This window comes from Ursus maritimus, unplaced genomic scaffold (assembly GCF_017311325.1).
Source record: "Ursus maritimus isolate PB19 unplaced genomic scaffold, ASM1731132v1 scaffold_15, whole genome shotgun sequence".
Classification (NCBI taxonomy): domain Eukaryota; kingdom Metazoa; phylum Chordata; class Mammalia; order Carnivora; family Ursidae; genus Ursus; species Ursus maritimus.
The window spans coordinates 38,604,409-38,625,118 of record NW_024423897.1 but is presented as its reverse complement, the minus strand read 5'-3'; the positions used below and the strand labels follow the sequence as shown (position 1 = coordinate 38,625,118).

Sequence of the window (20,710 nt, the reverse complement as noted above, 5' to 3'; positions counted from 1 at the left end):
GTACATTTTGGGGAGAGAAGGGCACGATTATGATTTGGGCCCATGGCCCTCTCCCTCTTTGGTACTCAAAGGCAGGGAGCAGAAGAAGAGGAGGACATGGCTAGACTCTCCTTCTTGAGGTAATATAATACAATGAACTTAGGTGGACTCAAAAGGGTATCTTTATTAAGCACACTGAATAATATATTTCAGTAGTTTGCAATGAAACTGTGTATGCCAATAAAACCCACCTGTCTGATAATAGGTTTCAGCAACAGAAGGCTGAGGCTGGGCAGCAGCTGCTACGGCAGCAGCAGTTGCCGTTGGTTGTTGGTAGTACTGCTTACTATCATACGCTACAGCAGGAGCGGTGGATCTTACGTATGAGTATGAGTCCTAAAGAAAGGGAATGAAAGAAAATCTTGCTGTAAGTGAAGCTGCTGGAAAAAATTCCTAACTCTACTATATAAAAGTGTAATAAAGGAAAACAACTATAGACCTAGGTATAAGAGTCAAATTCAAAACAAAGGGCATTCATTTTGGACTTTGAAAATAAGGTCAAAACCATTTCAAGCAGCATGTTTAACTTTCACATCAGAAAAAAAAAATCATTGAAACATTTAAAAATAATGCTTATCTTTAAAATTCTATTAAGAAAGGGGCACCTGGGTGGCTCTGTCGGTTAAGCGGTGGTCTTGATTTAGGCTCAGGTCCTAGTATCAAGTCTTGTGTTGCGCTCTGGGTGGGGGTGGGGTGGGGGGTTGGGGGGTGTCTGCTTGAGGATTCTCTCTCCCTCTCTCACACTCAAATAAATAAACCTTAAAAAAATTCTATTAAGAAATTCATAGCAGTTTTGCTTTAAAAACGGATCTCATAGTAAAGACCACCTGCATGTCCTTTGTGACTACTCCAGCTTTCTTTTCATTCTTTTTTATTTACCACTATTATTATTAACAACTTATTTTTTAAAAAATAGGCTCCACACCTAGCATGGAGCCCAATGCAGGGCCAGACTCATGACCCTAAGATCAAGACCTGAGCTGAGATCAAGACCTAAGCTGAGATCAAGAGTTGGACGCTTAACTGACTAAACCACCCAGGCACCCCTATTTACCACTATCATTAACATAATGAATAGAAGCTTCTGGGTGGAGGAGAGGAAAGGGGAACACAGGTTCTAGGGAGAAGGAACACTATATATATGAATCACCCAGGCAGTGAAGATCAACGTGAGCTGGGTGAATTCTGGCACTGAACGGTGAGGAGGGATGGGGAGATATGCAGGTGGAAAGGCTGAAGAAGTAGGCAGGGCCCAGAAAATGATGGGCCTCATACACCTTATTAAAAACAATGGAATTTATTACATTCTGTCTCTGGACATAATGAAAACAATCACCCATGGCAAAAGGAATTCTGAGTTTAGTAACTGCAGATATCTTTTATTTACTTATTTTAGAGAGAGAGAGCACAGGAGGGAGTGGCAAAGGAGAGGGAGAGAGAGAATCTCAAGCAGACTCCCCACTGAGAGCAGAGCCCACTGTGGGGGCTCATTCCATGACCCCAAGACCATGACCTGAGCTGAAATCAAGAGTTAGGCACAACCAACTGAGCCACCCAGGTGCCCCATATAACTTGCTAAATATTAATAAAAAATACTAGTATTATAATTCATATGTCAATTCATTACTTAACAAAATAAATTCATATACTTTAGAAAGAATATAGAAAAACTAGGCAAAGTTCAGAAGATCCTAAAACAAGCAAACAGAAAGCAGGTTATTAAAGGATTAGAACCAGGGGAGCCTACGTGGCTCAGTCGGTTACGTGTCTGACTCTTGATTTTGGCTCAGATCATGGTTTCAGGGTCATGAGATTGAGCCCTGCATCAGGGTCTGCACTCACCGGGGAGACTCTTGAGATTCTCTTTCTCCCTCTCCCCTAGCTCCTGCATGCTCTCTCTCAAATAAAGAAATAAATCTTAAAAGAAAAATAAAGGTTCAGATTTATCGAAATTTAAATAAGTAGTAATTTAGTACCATAATAAACATAGTACTATAAAAGGAAATTAGATCTTCATGTTCCAAATAAGACTGAACCAAAAGCAACTATAGGATACAAGAGCACAGCATCAATTTGTTACATACTAAGAAAGAATACTTTGAGGGGAAGAATGTACAGGCAACAGAATTTCTGCCTTTGTTAAGTACCAAGAAGACACCATATCATTTGTTTGGCCCATAGAGCTTAGGCTCATGGTTCTCGAAACAGGAGACAGAGGAATACTGTCATGGTACAAACAAGGAGCATCTTCCCAATGTCTTCATTTTTCTGAAAACCTTGGTTAAATATATAACTAGTAATTAATGTAAAAAATGGACTGGAATGGACTCGGGAATTATCAATAAAAACTCACTGCAAGGGAGCTTAATGCTTGGACTAGGTCCCTAAATTACCTAAGAATACACATTCATTTCTATCATCAGAGGTATATTTTGGAAGACCCAAGTTTGGTAAGCACTGGCTTGGACATTGTATCATACACTGGGGCCACTGAAGCCTCGTGTTAAGACTACTGAAACTAGTTTTCTTACCTGGTAGTTCTGTGTAGTAGCTGGGGGTGGTGGTGGTGGTGCTTCTTGTTGTCTCTGGGTATAACCATAGTCAGTTGCTGTATGTGCAGTGGGGTAGCCTCCGTAAGCAGCAGCTGTTGCAGCAGCTGCAACAGCTACTGGAGCAGGCCTGGCAACTGCAACTGTGGCGGCCGCTGGTGCATAGGCAGCAGTAACTGTGTGAGCAGCTACTGGAGCCTGATGGACAGTGTAGCTAGCAACTGTAGTTGGATGAGAGTAGGCTACACCCGAAGCTGGCTGCTGGCTATAGTGCGGAGTAGAAGAATAAACATAATACAATTTAATTTTAAAATCTAAGAGTTGAATAAAATAAAAAGCACATTTTCAAGAAATTTAATCATGAACTACAAAACACCAAGTATTTGAACTCAGTAAGTCTAATCAATACCATATTTGTTACTGTTGTATAATTTTTACTCGTTAATCTTAATACACTAGACAGTCACACATACTATGCTTAAGATCATGGACCATATCACAAATCAGGAATGCCAAATTGGGATAAAAAGCAGTATTAGGAAGAAAAGAAAACTTGATGAAACTAGGAATTTAAAAAAGTATTTGTTGCTTGTAGAGTTCTTTATTATATTTTACAGTTTAATCTCTACAAAGAAATCATGTTAAAAATACTGAATTCTAACTCCAACTGTAGAAAACATTTTATGTAGAAACTATTACCCAGTTGACTTAAATACTTCTGATACTCTAGGGCAGTAGTTCTCAACTGGGGGAGATTTTGCCCTCCAGGAACATTTGGCAATGTCTGGAGATATTTTTGATGGTCAAACTGCAGAGGAGGTGGTGGTGATGTGTGCTACTGGCATCTAGTGGGTAGAAGCCAGTGATGTTGTTACATATCCTACAGTACACAGGACAGCTACCCACAACAAAGAATTATCCAAAGAATGTCAATAGTGCTGAGGTTGAGAAATCTTGCTCTAGGGCACAAAACCTACAATGGACTCTCTATTATTTTAGATAAATTACCCAAGTTACAGGCAGCATTTCATTATACACATCTATTTTTCTCTCAAAAATGTAGCACATGTTGCAAAAAGAGACCTAAGTCAGATGCTTTGCAATCATAACCATTTAAAACTCAAAGAGGCAAAAACATTTTCCAAAACTGTAAATCAAATAAATTTCCAGCTAAAGTTCTCAGAGTAATGTTTAACTTTTTTTAAATTTTAACTTTTAAATTGAGAGTCTATGTCACATAAAACCAAGGCTTACAGATGTTAAGCACATGAAAGTGTTATTTGTTGTTCTAGGTTCTCTAAAACACTCACAGTTACACTTGCTAAAGCTTTATTACCAAGGCAGAAATGCCTTCTAAAAAAAGGAGAGCCCCAACAGTTATTTAGCTGACAGGTTTTAGATGACCGTGAGTCTTAATATGAGCCAACAGTTAAGAATAGCTAAGGAAAAAATACCTGACGTAAGCTGATGCTGGTCTAATAAGTGTCCGATTCATGGGTTATAGTACAGGATATTCTTCACTGGTATGCACACTGCCATACAAATATGGCATAGAATTAAAATTTGGGGCCATCACATTTTAACTGTATTAGGGAAAACACTGATACTTATATAATGTATTCAAAGGGAATCAATATGAAGCTTATAAGTATGGCTATTATTTTACATAAAAAGTGGAGGACCTGGGAACATTCAGTCTAGAAAAGGTGACTGGGGAAGATATGAGAGCTGCCTTCTAATAGAAGAGACTTACTCCATGCTGCTCCAGAGAACAGAACTAGAACCAATGGATGGAAGGGTGGCAGATTTCAGCCCAATATGAAAAAGAAAAAAAAACAAAAACTTAGAACAAAGTCCAAAGAAACTCTTATAATTTATATTTGGATGAGGTTTTCCACATTTTGATATTAAAAGTAGCTAATATTTTCTACATATATGACAATTAAGACAGGAAAAGGGAAATTTAAATTGTAATAGTGGAAAAATTGGTTTGGGATTGACATTTTCTATGGATAATTCCATATCCTTAAGAAAAAATGCCAATAACATTATATTTCTTCAAAATTCCTAGAACTGAAAAAAGAATTATATTTAAAATATAAATACACCAGTTCTGTGAAACTTGTATTTAACATTTACTGATAAAATTTCACACATTCGAACTACACTGCATAAAAAGGGTTTGGTTATGTAAAAATTCAGATAATCTTGGATTCCTATACAGTTTCCATTCATCCCATTGCTCTTTATTGAATATCTGTTCACACTTTCTGGTCTCCAAAACTTGTCCTACAGGACAAAAAACAGAGTGGGAACAGAACAGAATATCAAGTCAACTAGACAAGCAATTTGACTTATACTGCCTCTGATCCTTAAAACGTCATGTGACTAAAAAAGGGATGATGATATGCTCTGGTTTAAGTCTATTGTCCCCCCATAATTATTAACAGTACGCTCTCACACCTATGTGTCTCAGTTTGAACAATAAATCTTAAAATCTCCCTTCCCAGGAACCATATAACAAGACGTCAGTACACTTAGCAATTACCATATACTACATGCCTAGGGCTGCCTAACCTAACTCTGATCTGTATAGTCGGATCTGCTCTGTATAGCCAGGATATGGCTGGAACCATTTCTTCTACCAAAAGCATCATGAAGAACAATGATCTAGTTCCAATTTCCACGGGTTAAGGGCTAGTGCAGTGGTCTGCTGTTCAGAATAAAGATTCTCTAGTTTGTTATCTTAAACTCATCTGGGAAATTCTCTTTCAATCTGAAATATCCTTAGAAAATGGCCTTTTATGTGATGTATATGACCAGCCTGGATTATACCAATTCAATTAAATATCTAGTGGCTAAGTCTAAAAAGTAAGTAAATTTTTAAAAATTCAGGTCACATCAAGTTCAAATTAGTTTAAGCAAAATTAGTCTTGAGCTGAAATATTTTAAACCAAGGTTTTTGCCTAGTTTGTAGTGTTAGAATAAAAGGTATTAAATTATATCCCCACATAAAACTTAAGACTTACTGGTCATTAAATGATTTTTAAAATAAAACAGGTTAAGTAAATAAAAATTCAAATCTTATGCCATAAAAACGTATTTGTGAAATATGAAAAGACTTTCATTTTCATCCAGCAGAAAAGAAGCTTCTATTTAGATAATATCCTTTGTGAATAAATTAAATCTAATAAACCAGTTTTAAACCAGGACAAACTAAATAATAAATCAGAAAACAAACATAAAAATATAGGATGAGCAAGGTTAAGAAATACTTGAAGAATCATACATAAAATAGAAGGGTATTTCTCTTGGGGGGAGAAAAAGGTAAAGAAAGTATTTAAGGAATTATTAATACTAAAAAATGATTAACACTTGTATATTCTTGGACTTAACCTGGAGGTTAATGGCCAGCTCTCTCCTTGCTTACCAGAAAGTGAAACCAGTCAGAGTCCTTACCAAAACAGACAGCCGACCAAAATCACCAGACAGTCGAAGAAAGCCTACTATAAACTGCAAAAAAAACAGGAATAATCCTGCAGGAAATGGATATCTCAATGCAACAAACAAGAATTTTCACAAACTCTATTTGTATCCATAAAATAAGAATTTAACAGTTAGAAGATAAAGTTAAGGGATATAACCAAGATCAGGATATAAAAACTATAAAAAGAGAAGAAAAATCTAGAAAGTCCAATATCCAACTAGAAGGAATTCTGAAAAGAAAAGAAAAAGCAAATAAAAGAAATTAAGAAAGTATATTTCCCACTCTGGAAGGGAGGCAACATATTTTCAAATTTCAAGGGGCTACAGAGGAGTGCTTGGGTGGCTCAGTTCCTGAAGCGTCTGCCTTCAGCTCAGGTCATGATCCCAGGGTCCTGGGATAGAGCTCTACATCAGGCTCCCTACTCAGTAGTACCTCCTATATACCTTTTCTTTGAAGTGACATGAAGATGTACTTTAACAAAAAATAAAGCAAGAAAGAAATTGTGGGATCCTATAAATAGTGGGCCCAAACCCAGGAGGGAGATGAGAGCCCAGGTCAGCAGCTGTGTAGCAGGCCCAAAGAGGCAGTGAGCTCGGACTCGAAGTAAAAAAAAGGACAGAAGCCTCCGGGAGAGAGATGTCCAGGAAAATAAAGGATTGGCCAACAGACAGTAGACCAGGAGCCTGGAAAAATATTAAGATACAATCAAGGCACCAAAAACATTTTGGGAGAAAAAAAGGTAATGAAAGACTTCACCAAATATGACATTGCTCAAGAAAGGCATGATCCTGGTAAAAGACACCAGTTAAGCAATTAGTAGGGTGAAAAAAAAGCAAACATCCATTTGAACTTGAACTGAGGAAGATTCTTCTATTATGTGGTACAGGGTTGTAAAAATGGAACACATTAGGAATGATAACCATAGAGCACCACCACCTGGATCCACAGTAAGTACTAATTACAGTCATCATAATAAAAGTTTCTGCCTTAAAGTTTTAGAATCAACCTAAATTACAGAAGATAAACTATGATTATAGAATATAATGTAAACGTTAATCACAAGTAGAACTACAGCTAAGTTAGGGGATGGGGTGGAGAAAGAGGGGAAGTAAAGCACAAGTGTTTCAAGATTCTTTTCCTAAAACAGAGAGTACTGAGATACTGACTACCTTTGTTGGAAATGGGATATCTGAAAGTAAGAGAAATAGCCTTATCACTGAACCTGGAAGGAGAAATGAGAAGCATGAAAGGATGTGTACTAAATCTTAACTACGACTGTAGGAAATCAAAACATAATGCATAAAACGTTAATAAATTAAGACACAGAGAAGCATATTATGTAATGATACGGAGTTAGAAATAAAACCAGAACGTTTTAACGGTGGGTGTCCGTACAAAGTGGAATTGGGGAGAAGGGATTAGGAAAATAAGGGAATGTTGTTTTCATTAAAAGCCCTTCTAGGGGTGCCTGAATGGCTCAGATGGTTAAGTGTCTGACTCTTGGTTTTGGCTCAGGCCATGATCTCATCAGGGTTGTGGGACAGAGCCCCACATCAGGCTTCATACTCAGTGCAGGGTTTGCTTGAGATTCTCTCCCTCTCCTCCCCCAGTTTGCATGCACATGCACACACTCTCTAAAATAAATAAATAAAATCTAAAAAAAAAATCCATTCTATGCTATTTTTAATTACATTCTGTATTATTCTGGGGGGGGGGAGAAGCATAAAACATAATTTTCAAAATGGCAAGTTGAATGACCAACCAACCACAAATTTAAAATACTCCTGTCTAGCTATTTCAACTCAATTCTAATTTCTACATTTCTGGTCTTGACCCTAACCTATACCCAACTCTGAGCCCATTTTTGGTGCTTTCAAATTCCATTAATATGACCTGGATTTACATTATACTAAAGTTATAGTCACTACCAGCATTAAAACAGCTTTGCATACCAATGGCTTGTCCTTATAAGTGGTATCTGGTAACAGGGAAAACATCAGTATACCTCTTTTAATTTCTATACAGCAGTGGTTATCAAAATATGATCCAAGGACTGCTAGGATCCAGGAGGTTATCCCTTTTTCAATTACAGATTGCCTTCATATAATTTAATCCAAACAATCTATTGCAACAGACCGAATGCAGAAGCAGACCAAGGACCATTTTAATTGAGATACTTAAAAGATTTATACAAATCTTTGTAAAGATATAAAATAATGCCTCGTCTCCTTATTTAAGAGGACAGGAATATAGTTATTTTTTTATAGTTAACATAAAGAAATTTGGGGTTAACGTAGTAATCTTATTTTTTAATATGATTTAATAAATATTTTTTAAAATTCTAAGACAGTAAATATTAATATAACCGATATAAACAAAAGCTCCGTAGGGTCTTCAGTAATTATAACTGCTTTAGGGGTCCCAAAACCATAAGCTCTGAGAACTACCATTTTATGATACAGAGCATTAACTTTGATTCATCAGTCATTTCCCTGCTCTTTACACCTTTAAACAAAAACTTGTCTTCTATTCTGTAACAGGGAAAAAGTTCTCAGGGAAAATGAGCAGCCAACATGGTCAGAGCCCTGGGTCTGTTGCCTACAACTGCAATATCCCTATTGGGGGCTCCAAATCTCCCACTTTATCTAGCGTGCTGCTCTTAAGGATCATTTTCTGTGTTAACAGGCACAAAGGGCATTGGGAAGCAATGGCCTAGAACTCTGGGACTCCCGTAAGAAACGAGCACAGAAGGTGAATTAGAAAAAAGTCTTTTCCCTTTTTAAGGGAAAACTGTAGAAGAAACTTTCCTAGCTCAGCCTTGGCTCTGGGTAAAGGGGAGAGAAGTCTCCCCTAACAATTTTTTTTTCTTTTTTTGAGTGAGAGAGCAGTGTGTGCACATAGGGTGGGGGGCAGCTGGAGAGGGAGGGAGAGAATCCTAAGCAGGCTCCATGCCCAGCATGGAACCCATCAGGGGGTTCCATCTCATGACCCTGAGATCATGACCTGAGGCGAAATCAAGAGTCGGATCCTCAACCTACAGAGCCACCCAGGCGTCCCTCCCCTAACGACTCCTTAAAAAAATTAATTAATTAATTAATTAATTAAAGAGACAGATCGAGAAAGCCCATGAGCGGGGGTAGGGGGTGGCACGGGGAAAGGGAGAAGCAGGCTTACATCGAGCAGGGAGCCCAACGCTGAACTTGATCCCAGGACCCTGGGATCATGACCTGAGCAGAAGGCAGCAGCTTAATCTACTGAGCCACCCAGGCACCGGCCCTGACAGGTACTTTATTACAAGCTAGCCTTCCCCTAGGTTTGGGTTCTGGAATTCACCTTATCTGATTAGGAAAACTCCAAGCTAAGAAGTTAGTTTAATATATCTCTGAGCTGATACTGCTTTCAGATGTCATAAAACACATTTTCCTCTCTAAATGCTACAATGTTCTAAGAAACAGGAGATGGCAATAAAAAGCATCACAACGAATCCATAAGGGAACAAGTTACTAGAAGCAAGAGTTTGCAGAATAAAAAAAATTTTGAAAAGATTGTTATTAGAATTATTATATACAAAATATAAAATAAGTACACTTATAGTAAAAAAAAAAGGGGGGGCACCTGGGTGGCTCAGTCCATTAAGTGTCTGACTCTCAAGCTCAGCTCAGTTTTTGCTTTGTTTTGTTAAGATTTTACTTATTTGGGGGGGAGGCAGAGGGAAAGGATCACAGTGGACTCCTCAGCGCAGAGCCCATGGAGGGCTCAATCTCAAGACCTTGAAATCATGCCCTGAGCCAAAACCAAGAGTCAGACGCTTAAATGACCGAGCCACCGAGGCACCACTCAGCTCAGGTCTTGATCTTGGGGTTTTCAGTTCAACCCTGCATTAGGATCTGCCCTGGGTGTGGAATATACTTAAAAAAAAAAAAAGGTAAAAGAGACTATCAAAACTAAGACAAAGGACCAAGAAGTTGATTACTTTCCAGAAATGAAATACAGTATACAAAAATTATAATCCGAAACTTAAGACATTATGTAACTGATTAGACATGGCTGATAAAAAAAATTAGTGAACTAGAAAGTATCTCCACAATTACTCAGAATGCACACAGACACAAAGAGATGAAAATATTAGAGGTTAAAAGGGGAGGAGGATAGAATAAAAAGTGGTAAGTCACATCTAAGTAGAGTTGTAAATGGAGAAAAAGAATAGAGGAAACACATCTAAAAAGAATGTCTCAGATTTCCCAAAATTAATGAAAGATTAATTTGGAAGTTCCAAAAAGAAAAAGGGAAGCTCTGAGAAGAAAAAAAAAAAAGTGCCTACAGAGACCAAGTGAGGACTCCTCAAGAACGAGGAAGGTGAGATTAAAACAAAAAACAAAAACTGTTACTAGTAGACCCATATTAAAGGATATTCTTAAAGATTTCCTCTAGGAAGAATGAAAATGATCTCAGAATGAATAAATGTCACGTTAAAAAGGTGGTAAATATGAAGTTAATTTAAATAATCACTGACTATATAAAGTAACGGTATTCAACAATGACTGCTTGTGGGGTTAAAATCTAGAATATCGTACAAAATTAATAGCACAAAAATCAGGAGAGGATTCATCAGGTTAAAGCATTTTAAGTCCTTGTATTGTTTAGGGGAGTAAAGATAATGATTAACTTTAGACTGCATGAACTATTCATGCTAAATTTCTAGAGGAGCCACTATAAAATTTCTGACCTTATAAAAGGAATGAGAAAAAGTCTCAATCAAGAAAATGTAGATTGCTTCTGTCACTCACATTACTGGATGTGTTTTTTTCTCCCTGGAAAACATATTCTCTGTGTGTGTGCATTATTTTCAATTTTGGATAAAATGGCAAAGTAATTGATAGACAAAACACTTTTTCATGGCATACAAAATACAATTTGATCTTTTCATCAGTCCAAATTCAATGTTCAACATTGTTGGACTTTTCTATTTTCTAGGTCAAATTATGGCATTTTATGTATCTACCAAATTACTGACAGATTTTTCTTTAAATTATATTTAATATTTTATAATGTTGACAAAGATGCAAAATTAAACTTCCTCACAGAATCACCCTAAAGAAAAACCATCTTTATTCTGTACACTTGATATTATATATTGTGCTCCCATTATCTTTACAATACTATCAAAACAATAACTGTATCACAGAATTTTAGAAGAAATTTAAATTTCTTTAAGAACTAGAACAAATAAAATAACCAATCCTGCAACTTTTACTAAAACATTAACACTAGTAGACTACTAGTAGGGCAGGGGGTGGTTAAATATAATTTGAAAACTGTTAGTTTTCTTGGGATCCGTAACTCACAGTATACCAAGAAAAAGAATCATTACGATTTACCTGGGTCCACTCGACCTTTTGCACTTTATTTTTGAAGTCATTTAACAAATTATTTATACCAGAATAAGGGATAATAATAAAAAAACCCTATCAGAAGTCTTAAAAGCAGCGACAGACCCAAATTTTTAATCCATATGCTCCTCGTTTTAAAACGAACCATGTTGTCTTAACGGAACTGCTAATCAACTTTCATGCACGAACCTGGAACATTTCTATCTCATAAATGCTGACTGTAGATTTCAAATATATCTTTAATGAGTTCTAACTTATCATTACTTCTGTTTCTTCTTTTTGCACTTGAACTGTCAAAATGCAATGCTTACAAAATTTTAAAAAACATTTGATGGCTTTAAGAGAGATAGTTATCTTCTTTGCTTCATAATTGCAAAACATTTTCAATTTTTAGTCTGGAATGATCAATATTAATCTTTTCCTTTCTACATCATTGATTTCCTCCCAATTATCTTTGTATACATACCTGCCTTCAGCCATCTGTCCATTAATGAGTCATATGAAGTAAATTTTGGTGAACAAACATCATAAAAGATGAAAGAATGCTGCCACATACACTTTTAGCAAATTGAGATGTTCAAGATCTTCTCATGGAATATTACATAATGAAGTCAATCCTATTGACTGACTGGATAAAAACACCATATTTACTTTTTTATCCTTAGAAAAACTTTATCTTTCACTCATTGATTCCTGAGCTAAAAAAAAAAATTCACCTAGGACACTGTATCTGAGGATTCTTAATCTGAGATTTTGTTTTTACAATCAATTTCACTATCATCATTAGTCTAGAGTGGTGCTGTTTTTTGCATTCATGTTACTTATCTAATAATTGCCAAACATCTTCCTGTGTTTTCTTCTTTGCCGATATGGACAGAGTATGGCTAACTTGGAATTCTCAACTGTGCTGAAGGAAAAAACTAAAAGCCAACTATAAAGGCAGTGTCTCTACTTTTTTTCATACCATTTTCAAAGATGCAAAAATTGGGAAACTGGGAGGCTCAGTTGGTTAAGCGTCTGCCTTCAGCTTAGGTCATGATCCTGGAGTCCCAGGATCGAGCCTGGCATCAGGCTCCCTGCTTGGTGGGGAGTCTGCTTCTCCCTCTGCCTCTCACCCCGCTCGTGCTCTCTAGTAAAATCTTGATGAAAAAAAAAAGACGCAAAAATCTGGGCAATGCAATGTCTTCCAATTATTTCACTATTGTACCACCCTTCTAGGTGATTCCAACATTCCTCCATTTTTCTATCGTATCAGTCTTTTTTAGAGTAGTCGGCAATAAGTGACAAAAGGAAACAATTCCTAGGATGATGAAACAGCACAATGTTTCAAGACAGGGAAAAATAAAATCCATTTACCATTTATCATAGGGTAAACTTTAGACTTATAAAAGGATCCTGTGGATCCATATAGTAATTGCAAGATAAAATGAATTTTATTCCACTTTTAAAAATAAGCAAATTTTCTTTGGAAGACCTCTAAGGAAAAAAAAGTCATGAAATATCAATCCAAAAAAACAGAACAAAACAAAACTACCCAACAAATGTCTGGGTACAATAAAAGCTGATAGACACCATAAGTTAATTAAACCAAAGTGCCCTGTAACTTCCTGAACTCAAGAAAAATTTCTCCAGTGAAAGATATGAAAGCTCACACTAAGTGAGATGAAAAACAAAACAAAACCAAAAATAGCCTCCTGACACTTAAGGTCAGTTTTTATTGTCAAATGTTTTACAAACTTACAAGGTGTATTTTCAGAAGTTTTTTGATTTCATAAATGTGGATAAGTAATTATAAACGTGTAAAATAAGATCCTGAAATTCTTAAAGGTAGGAAAACCAGATATTCTGAAAGTAACGGACAGCCAGTGAAGATTTTAAGCAGAAAAGTGTTGTGCTGAATTTACATTTTATGATGAGCATTTTGTTTATAGTGAAAAATGGTTTGGGGTGGGTAGGACTTGGAGAGTGAGAGAAGCTATAAAGCCACCTTCATAAATTACAGCATTCTTTGCCTTCACCTGTATGGTTATTGTTTAAAAGGCTTTTGTATTATTTTTCCTGTCAAAAAAGTATTACATTTCTTCAAATTTATTTTCGAGAACATTCTTTCCCACTTAAAGCTGACTACCATATCAACGTAATGCATTTTATACACTATTTTCCCAGAAATAAAATGATTTAAAATTTTTCATTTAATCTTTAAGACCAGTGCTTCCCAATATTTTAAGCTCCTTTGATCTCTAGGACTCTCAAGAATTTATGTGAATACTAAATTAGACCACAAAACTTTTTTTTTTTTGAGCCCCCAGGATGAAAGTTCAAGGTATGCGAACAGAAAAGCAGGTTTCTAGCAAGGATCTAGGACACAGGGAGTGTAGTTAACACTACACACCCCACAGTGAGGCTGGAGAAATGGGGAGAAGGCCTTTCTCTTCAGGGATGCTGTGCAGGCCCTACTGGAGACCACAAAACTTATTTTAAGCAAAATTTTATGCTAGTCTTTCTGCAGTTTCAAATAATTAGATTTTAGTTTTCCTATAATGGCTACCCATTAAAATTATACCTATAATTTGACAACTAACAAATCCTTAATCCAGCCTCTCTAAAGCCCTAACATTGCTTACTACCTCTCTTCTTCTGGTTTTTATGACGTAACATTCTCATAGCTCTCTGCCTACCCTGTATTTGTTTCTTTCACTGGCCCTACCTTAAACACAGATGCAAATTTGCAACCATGGCTATATTTTTTGTTTTTCTTTCATTCATTAAAAAATGTTTACTGAATGATGTATGCCACATACTGTTGAAACTTTGGTTTCATCCATACTCAACAGCTATAATGGGGGGTCACTACCATATGAATGATATCCAGATTCATACTACCAACCCTTACCCCTTTCCTAAGCTCCATTTCCAAATGTCTATGGAATATAATAGCTAACACTGATGGGGATATAATATATGCCAGGGACTGTTCCCAGCACTTTGCAAATACTAGTCATTGATCTCAAAACACAATGGAGAATATAGAAGCCTCCCAGGATGCTAATATATTCTGTTTTTGTTTTTAATCTGGGAGCTAGTTATACACGTATGTTCAGTATATGCCATTTCATCAAGCTATACTATTATATATGCAGTTCTTTTTACATATATTACACTTTCACAGAGAATTTTTTAAAAATCTCAATCCTATGAGGTAAGGAACAGTATTATCTCCAGATTAAAGATGAAGAAACTTAAGTATCAAGAGACTGTTTTCCCACTGTCAAATGGCAAGTAGTATAGGGAACCAGGATTCAGCTCAGGTAGTCTAATTTCAAAGACCATCCACTCTCAACCGTATCAAGCATCCTGGCTCAACACATTTCCTTTGTCTTAAGTGATCTTCTCTCGGGGCACCTGGGTGGCTCAGCTGGTTAAGCATCTGCCTTCAACACAGGTCATGATCCCAGGGTTTTGGGATGCAGCCCCATGTCGGGCTTCCTGATCAGAAGGGAGCCTGCTTCTCCCTCTCCCTCTGCTGATGCTCTCTCAAATAAAATCTTTTTAAAAAATGCTTTAAAATAAAAAAAATAAAATGATCTCTCAATTTTCAGAGTGAAAGACCATGAAGCGTACCTCAAACTCCATAGTCAGAATCCTCCAATTCCCCATTTTAATATTTCATTACAACTCGGGTGTGATCATTATCATGGCATGGTTATTTGCAGGTGTATCTGTCCCCACTCTCAGTATAAACTCAGAAGTATAAACTCCTGAGTGCAGGAACTGCACATATTGTAGATGCTCATTAAATATCATGTGTTACTCCCTACAAATATATTTTAACATATTATATATGAGAAGACTAATATTAAAACAACAAAAAAGCCCAATGTAATCTTTATTTCACGAATTTGTCCTCTACAAGCATGAATTAAAGAGCTATACTGCACCACAGCTTTCACGCAACACTCAGAAATATTATACTCCCAACAGTGACCCTAATTCTGAGATAAGAGTGCCAAGGACAATTTATGGCTGAGCACAGTAGGTGTACTCCACACCTTTAATCATGTATCTAAGTAATTCTAATATACTCTGTCAATTACTACACTTATAAGCCCAAGGCTAGGTCTTCTGGTTAACTGACAGTGTACTTCTGAAAAAAAAATTTGACTGGTTTTACAAATATGTCTATTTAAACAGCTATATATTATAATCCAACGGCTCATAAGCATAATTTCGTCTCTGGGATCTCTATTTTATTTTACATTTTTTATAAGATTTTATTTATTTATTTGACAGAGAGAGAGAGAGAACACAAGCAGGGGGAGTGGAAGAGGAAGAAGCAGGCTCCCATCGGAGAAGCCTGATGTGGGGCTGGATCCCAAAATGCTGGGATCACGCCTTGAGCCAAAGGCAGACGCTTAATGACTGAGCCACCCAGGCGCCCCTGGGATCTCTATTTTAATCCAGTGATCTATTTGTCTATCCCTGTACCAATAATACCACATTCACCTGTTGAATAAAGTCTGGATATGTGGTAATACAAGGCCTTCCTTGTCATAGCTTACAAGTCTCTTATCACTACTTTTGGACAAATACTATCTTCATCACCAACACTAGAATCTGTTTTGATCCCAAACACTGTTTGATTGCTGAAACAGTAATGTTACCTATTTTTGCCTGATCTTAGATCCAGAAAATTTGCTGAATGCTTATTATTTCTCATATTTTTGTCTGTTGCTGGCAAATAAAAAATTTCCTTCCTTCCCCATTAAACTGACATGGAAATTGAGACCTATCAATTGATACACACGTACCTACTCTTAAAACATTTTACTTTGAGATTATGAAGTTCTCTACATAAAGTATATGAAAGACATCAACTAAGGAGTTCCTTTAAAAATCCATACAGCATACTTTATAGAAAACTATCATTGGTAAAATGCCTACTGAAAATCAGGCACTAGCATAGAAGGTTTTATACATAATCTTCACCCGAAGGAAAGTTAACTCAGGGCAGTCTCAGAAAAATGAAGTGATCTGCCCAAGTGACTGATGAGATAGAGGTGGGATTCAAATCTGAAGTCTTACAAGCTCCAAATCCAAACTCTTCCAATGAGAGTATATTGTAAAGCCGTTTATGAAAGTACAAATATACACCTTAAGCATTCTATACAGGAATATTGTGGCTTACAACTACTCTTAAGGCTATTAATAACATAGACAGGAAATATCATCAATGTAACAGCAGCAATCCTTTTAGAACATTTTCATTATTTCAAACTCATTCATGCAATATGAATCCCAAGATCTCTGATTCAACAATGAAAGAGCTGATATAATTAGCAGTTGCAGAATTTTTTTTTCTTCTGCTGAGCCAGTAAATTTCCATCACCATGATTGGTTTCAAAAACCTGCTCACCTGGTTTTTCACCTTCTCAGTTAGGGATTACTCCTTTTCTACCTTACTAATGTTACTCATTCTTTCCTCAACACATAGTTTTTTTAACACTACATTCAAAATAAAGTAAAAAAGGAAAAGGAGAAAAAGGAAGATTCACCAGCTAATCAGCCTAACCAAGTTATTTATCTCAGTGATGTGAAGAGATAATTATCCTTTAGGAACAGACATACTAAAGGTATCTCAAGAATCACTGGATGAGATGCTTTCCTAACAGATGCTTAAACTGTTGTCCAGCAAATAGTCAAGATCCACTTAAACATTTACCATTTAACAATATTTGCTAAGACTCTAAGAATATGGGGGTAAAGTAATTATTTTGCATCTTAATACAACCTCTACCCTAAAGCCTTTGGATTCAATAAATACTAGGTGTAAGAAGGGTAAAAAAAAAAAAAAAAAAGTTGCCAAATGATTTTTTCACATAGCTAACTTTATTGAAGTTATTCAATGATACACTAAGAGTTTTATATAGGACAAAGAAAATTAGTTTAATTAAGCACAAGCTAAAGATTTAGGTTATCCAGGTAACAGACAAGTAGCTTGATTAGACAGAAAGATGACAAGGAATTGTTATGTCCAAGGCTTTTCTAAATAACAATTAAAGGGAAACTGGCCGTTAAAAACTCTCAAAGAAATGTTTATGTCCTATGAATACTGGAATATAATGGATTACTTTATTTTATATTTATAGTACATATACATATTATTTGTGTATGCCACAAATTCCTTTCTAAAAGTAAACACCTATGAGAACTTCTTTATCACCTCCAATGAAGGAGTGAAAAAAAAAATGATTTCGAGCCTATGAAACTATCAGAAAACTTTTTTTCTACTGAGGATTATCTTTCCCCAAATTCTTTGCTACCCTAAGTCCTCCTAACTGTTGAAATACTTTTCCCCAAGATTACAAAATTAGATTTATCTGTAAGCCTATCTTCTCAAACAAAAGAGGTAACTCTACTAAAGTAGGTTACCTACCCAACCAACTCCCCTTTCTGCTGCAAAGCCATCCTATTTTTTTTTCACTACACTTGAGATCTGCATCATCCTGTGCCCCACGAATTAATTCTACCAGAAATACACACATATAAACACATACAAATTTCTTCATTTCCAAGGGGAAAAAGTACATGAAAGGTCAGAAAATGAAAAGACTGCATTTGCAAGAGTGGCAAATGGACATAATAGATTTACTTGACTTAAAAAAATACATAAAGTAAAAATATTCAGTAGCTGATGGAAAGAGAAGCATAAACAGTAAGTAAATGTTTATCACAAAAATATTTAATATGCATTATACAAATTAAAAACTTAGTTTACCTAGAAGTTAGCAGTTAGAAGTAGCAGAATTTATAGCTTTACATAGCTATAACCAAGAAAACTAAGAACCAGAATGCAATGAAGACTTAGGTTACTTTCTGTTTATCTGTATTCAACGACAGGTGTAGCAACCACTCACATCATCCGCACATGAACACTTAAAATTTCCCCAAGTTTGCATCCTTTAAATTGAAACAAACAAAAACTTGCAAAGTAAGCCTTGGTCTTCTAAAAGTTACATTATAGTGATTTCTAGACAGAAGAAAAATAAGTATTTGTATATCCTTTTATTATTGCTACTTATCTTCCTTGAGCCAAAGTATTAGCATTATTGGGCCTGATTTCTTCCCATTAAAAGCAAACAACTTTCCATGTACTGTATTTCTATAAAAGGAAGAGCATATTAACAATTAGTTTTGCTGACATGTATGTATCCTCAGTAGACATTCACATAACAAGCAATTTAGTAATTTGGATGGTTGTTATAGTTTACTGAAACTTGGGGAGATTCAAAGCCAAAGAAAAAATCAGATGCACAAATTCTGTACTAGTTTTCTATACGAGGATAAATTATATACATGCAAATATTTTATTAAAAAAATGATTTAGTATCTTTAAGTTGGCATTTCCTCCCCCATTTGTCTGTAGGTTTGCACTAGGAAAAACTACTTCAAAACTGCCAAAGAACCCACTATATTTTCAGTAAGTAAATAATCCTAAAATTTATCTCTGCCCATAGTAACAACAAAAAATACTGTGTGAAACAAGTCACATTTTTAATGGTTAAATACAGCTTTGTCTAGAACACATAGTACTTGGTAGCACAGGATTTATAGCACAGATGCTGATTAGCTATCTTGTTTCCCAGAAAAAGAAAATAGCTTGATTTTCTCTCCCCACAGAAATTGACTCTAAAAGGTTTTATCAAAGTAACTGACACTTTGTTAGTTTAATTATCACAACTTATAAGCAAAGAATTTCTTAATGTCTGAAAAGTTCCAAGATTTTGCCCCTATAATTTGTCATCTCAGTCCTTTTTCTGGAGTATGTCTCAAGATAAAACAGATTTGTAAAAAATGCCACATGCATTCAAGACATTAAAAACAATTATAAAAATTTAATACCGATTTGTAAATATAATGCACATTTACACATTTTAACAGCTCTTTAAATCAATGGGGTCTTAAACATTGTATCATATTTTAATTGGCAGCACTTTTTTTAATGACACATAAAATAACGTCACCCTTTACAAATAAATGGCATTTTAGAATTCCATGAAACACGGCAACTTTCTTAGAATTACAGGCTTTTACCCAAGAAGAAAGCCCAATATCTCATTTTACAGACGAGGAAAATGAAAGCCCAAGTAGGTATGTCCCCAACGTCATAAAATCAAGAGCAAAAAAAGACACGGAACCCAGATCTTCTGATTCCCAGTGATGCCCTTTTCATTACACAACTCAACACTTGAAGTTAATGAGATGAAAAAATTACCGGGGTTTAACCAAACAGTTAACACACAGCTATCTAATATAATCTCTCTCTCTATAAAAAGCTTGTCACTTAGGAACCCTGCAGGTTTATGGTCTGAAGCTGAAGAAAATGTCTCAGACGGACTCAAAAGCAACAACGACCACAAAAAAAAAAAAAAAAAAAAAAAAAAAAAAAAAAATCTAGCGTGTTTTTCTCTTCTGACAAGATGTATAATGAACTACAGACACTTCAGATATTAGAGTTTCCCTTAATGTAGAAATTTCATAGGACGCATCACAGTAACCAGTATAATCTCACTTGCATCCCCAAGGGGAATTATTACCGCCCCCCCACCCCCAGCCTAAACTCAATAGTTAGAACAAGGCCATGGATTCATTTATCAGAACTAGAAACTTCGCACATCTTTTCCAGTCTACCAACTACAAATTCACAGGTGGTTGCTATGTTTACATCTCTTCCCGGAGGAAAAACTAAAGGAACCCAATGACTGTAGTGACACCCGCAGTTTGTTTGCAGGTTTCGAGGGACAGGAGGAGCCAAAGGAGAAGGTACCCGAGAAAACGACACGTTATCTGGGCTCAGGGGGCCGCAGCACCGGGCGAAGACTAGCGCACGGGAGGCGTCGCGTAACAGGCCGGTGGGCAGTGTGCCTCGGCACTCCCCTTCGCCCACCCTCTCCATTCCCCAAGTGGGAGGGGGATTAGAGGTGGGGACTGGACAGGCGGGGCGGAGACTGGGGAGAGATCCGAGCCTCGGCCTCGGCTCCCTCCCTCAGCCGGGCGGGGGGTGGCGGCTGGGCTCCGAGGCCGCGGGAGGCCATTTTAGCTGCGGGGCCGCCGAAAGCCCCGGCGGCCCTCCACGTCCCAACACCTCAGCCGTCCCTCCCTCCCGCCCCCACCGGGGGCCGCTCCCCGCCGCGGGGCCGGGCCGGGCGGGGCGGGAGAGGCCGCGGCGCCCGGCCCGCCTCGGGCCG

General features: G+C 36.7%; 1 protein-coding gene across 3 annotated transcripts in view; it reads right to left on the bottom strand.

The window, feature by feature from the left end:
- ZFR (zinc finger RNA binding protein) overlaps window positions 1-20,710 on the bottom strand; it is an 81,474-nt gene that overhangs the window by 60,178 nt on the left and 586 nt on the right. For 2 of the 3 annotated variants that reach the window (XM_040630513.1, XM_040630515.1), the window contains exons 3-5: window positions 4,342-4,365; window positions 2,571-2,853; window positions 231-375 (exon numbers count right to left, since the gene is read on the bottom strand). In XM_040630513.1, coding sequence (XP_040486447.1) covers window positions 231-375; window positions 2,571-2,853; window positions 4,342-4,365 — 452 coding nt within the window. The remainder of the gene's footprint in view (window positions 1-230; window positions 376-2,570; window positions 2,854-4,341; window positions 4,366-20,710) is intronic. The other variant, XM_040630514.1, reaches the window with a different exon arrangement.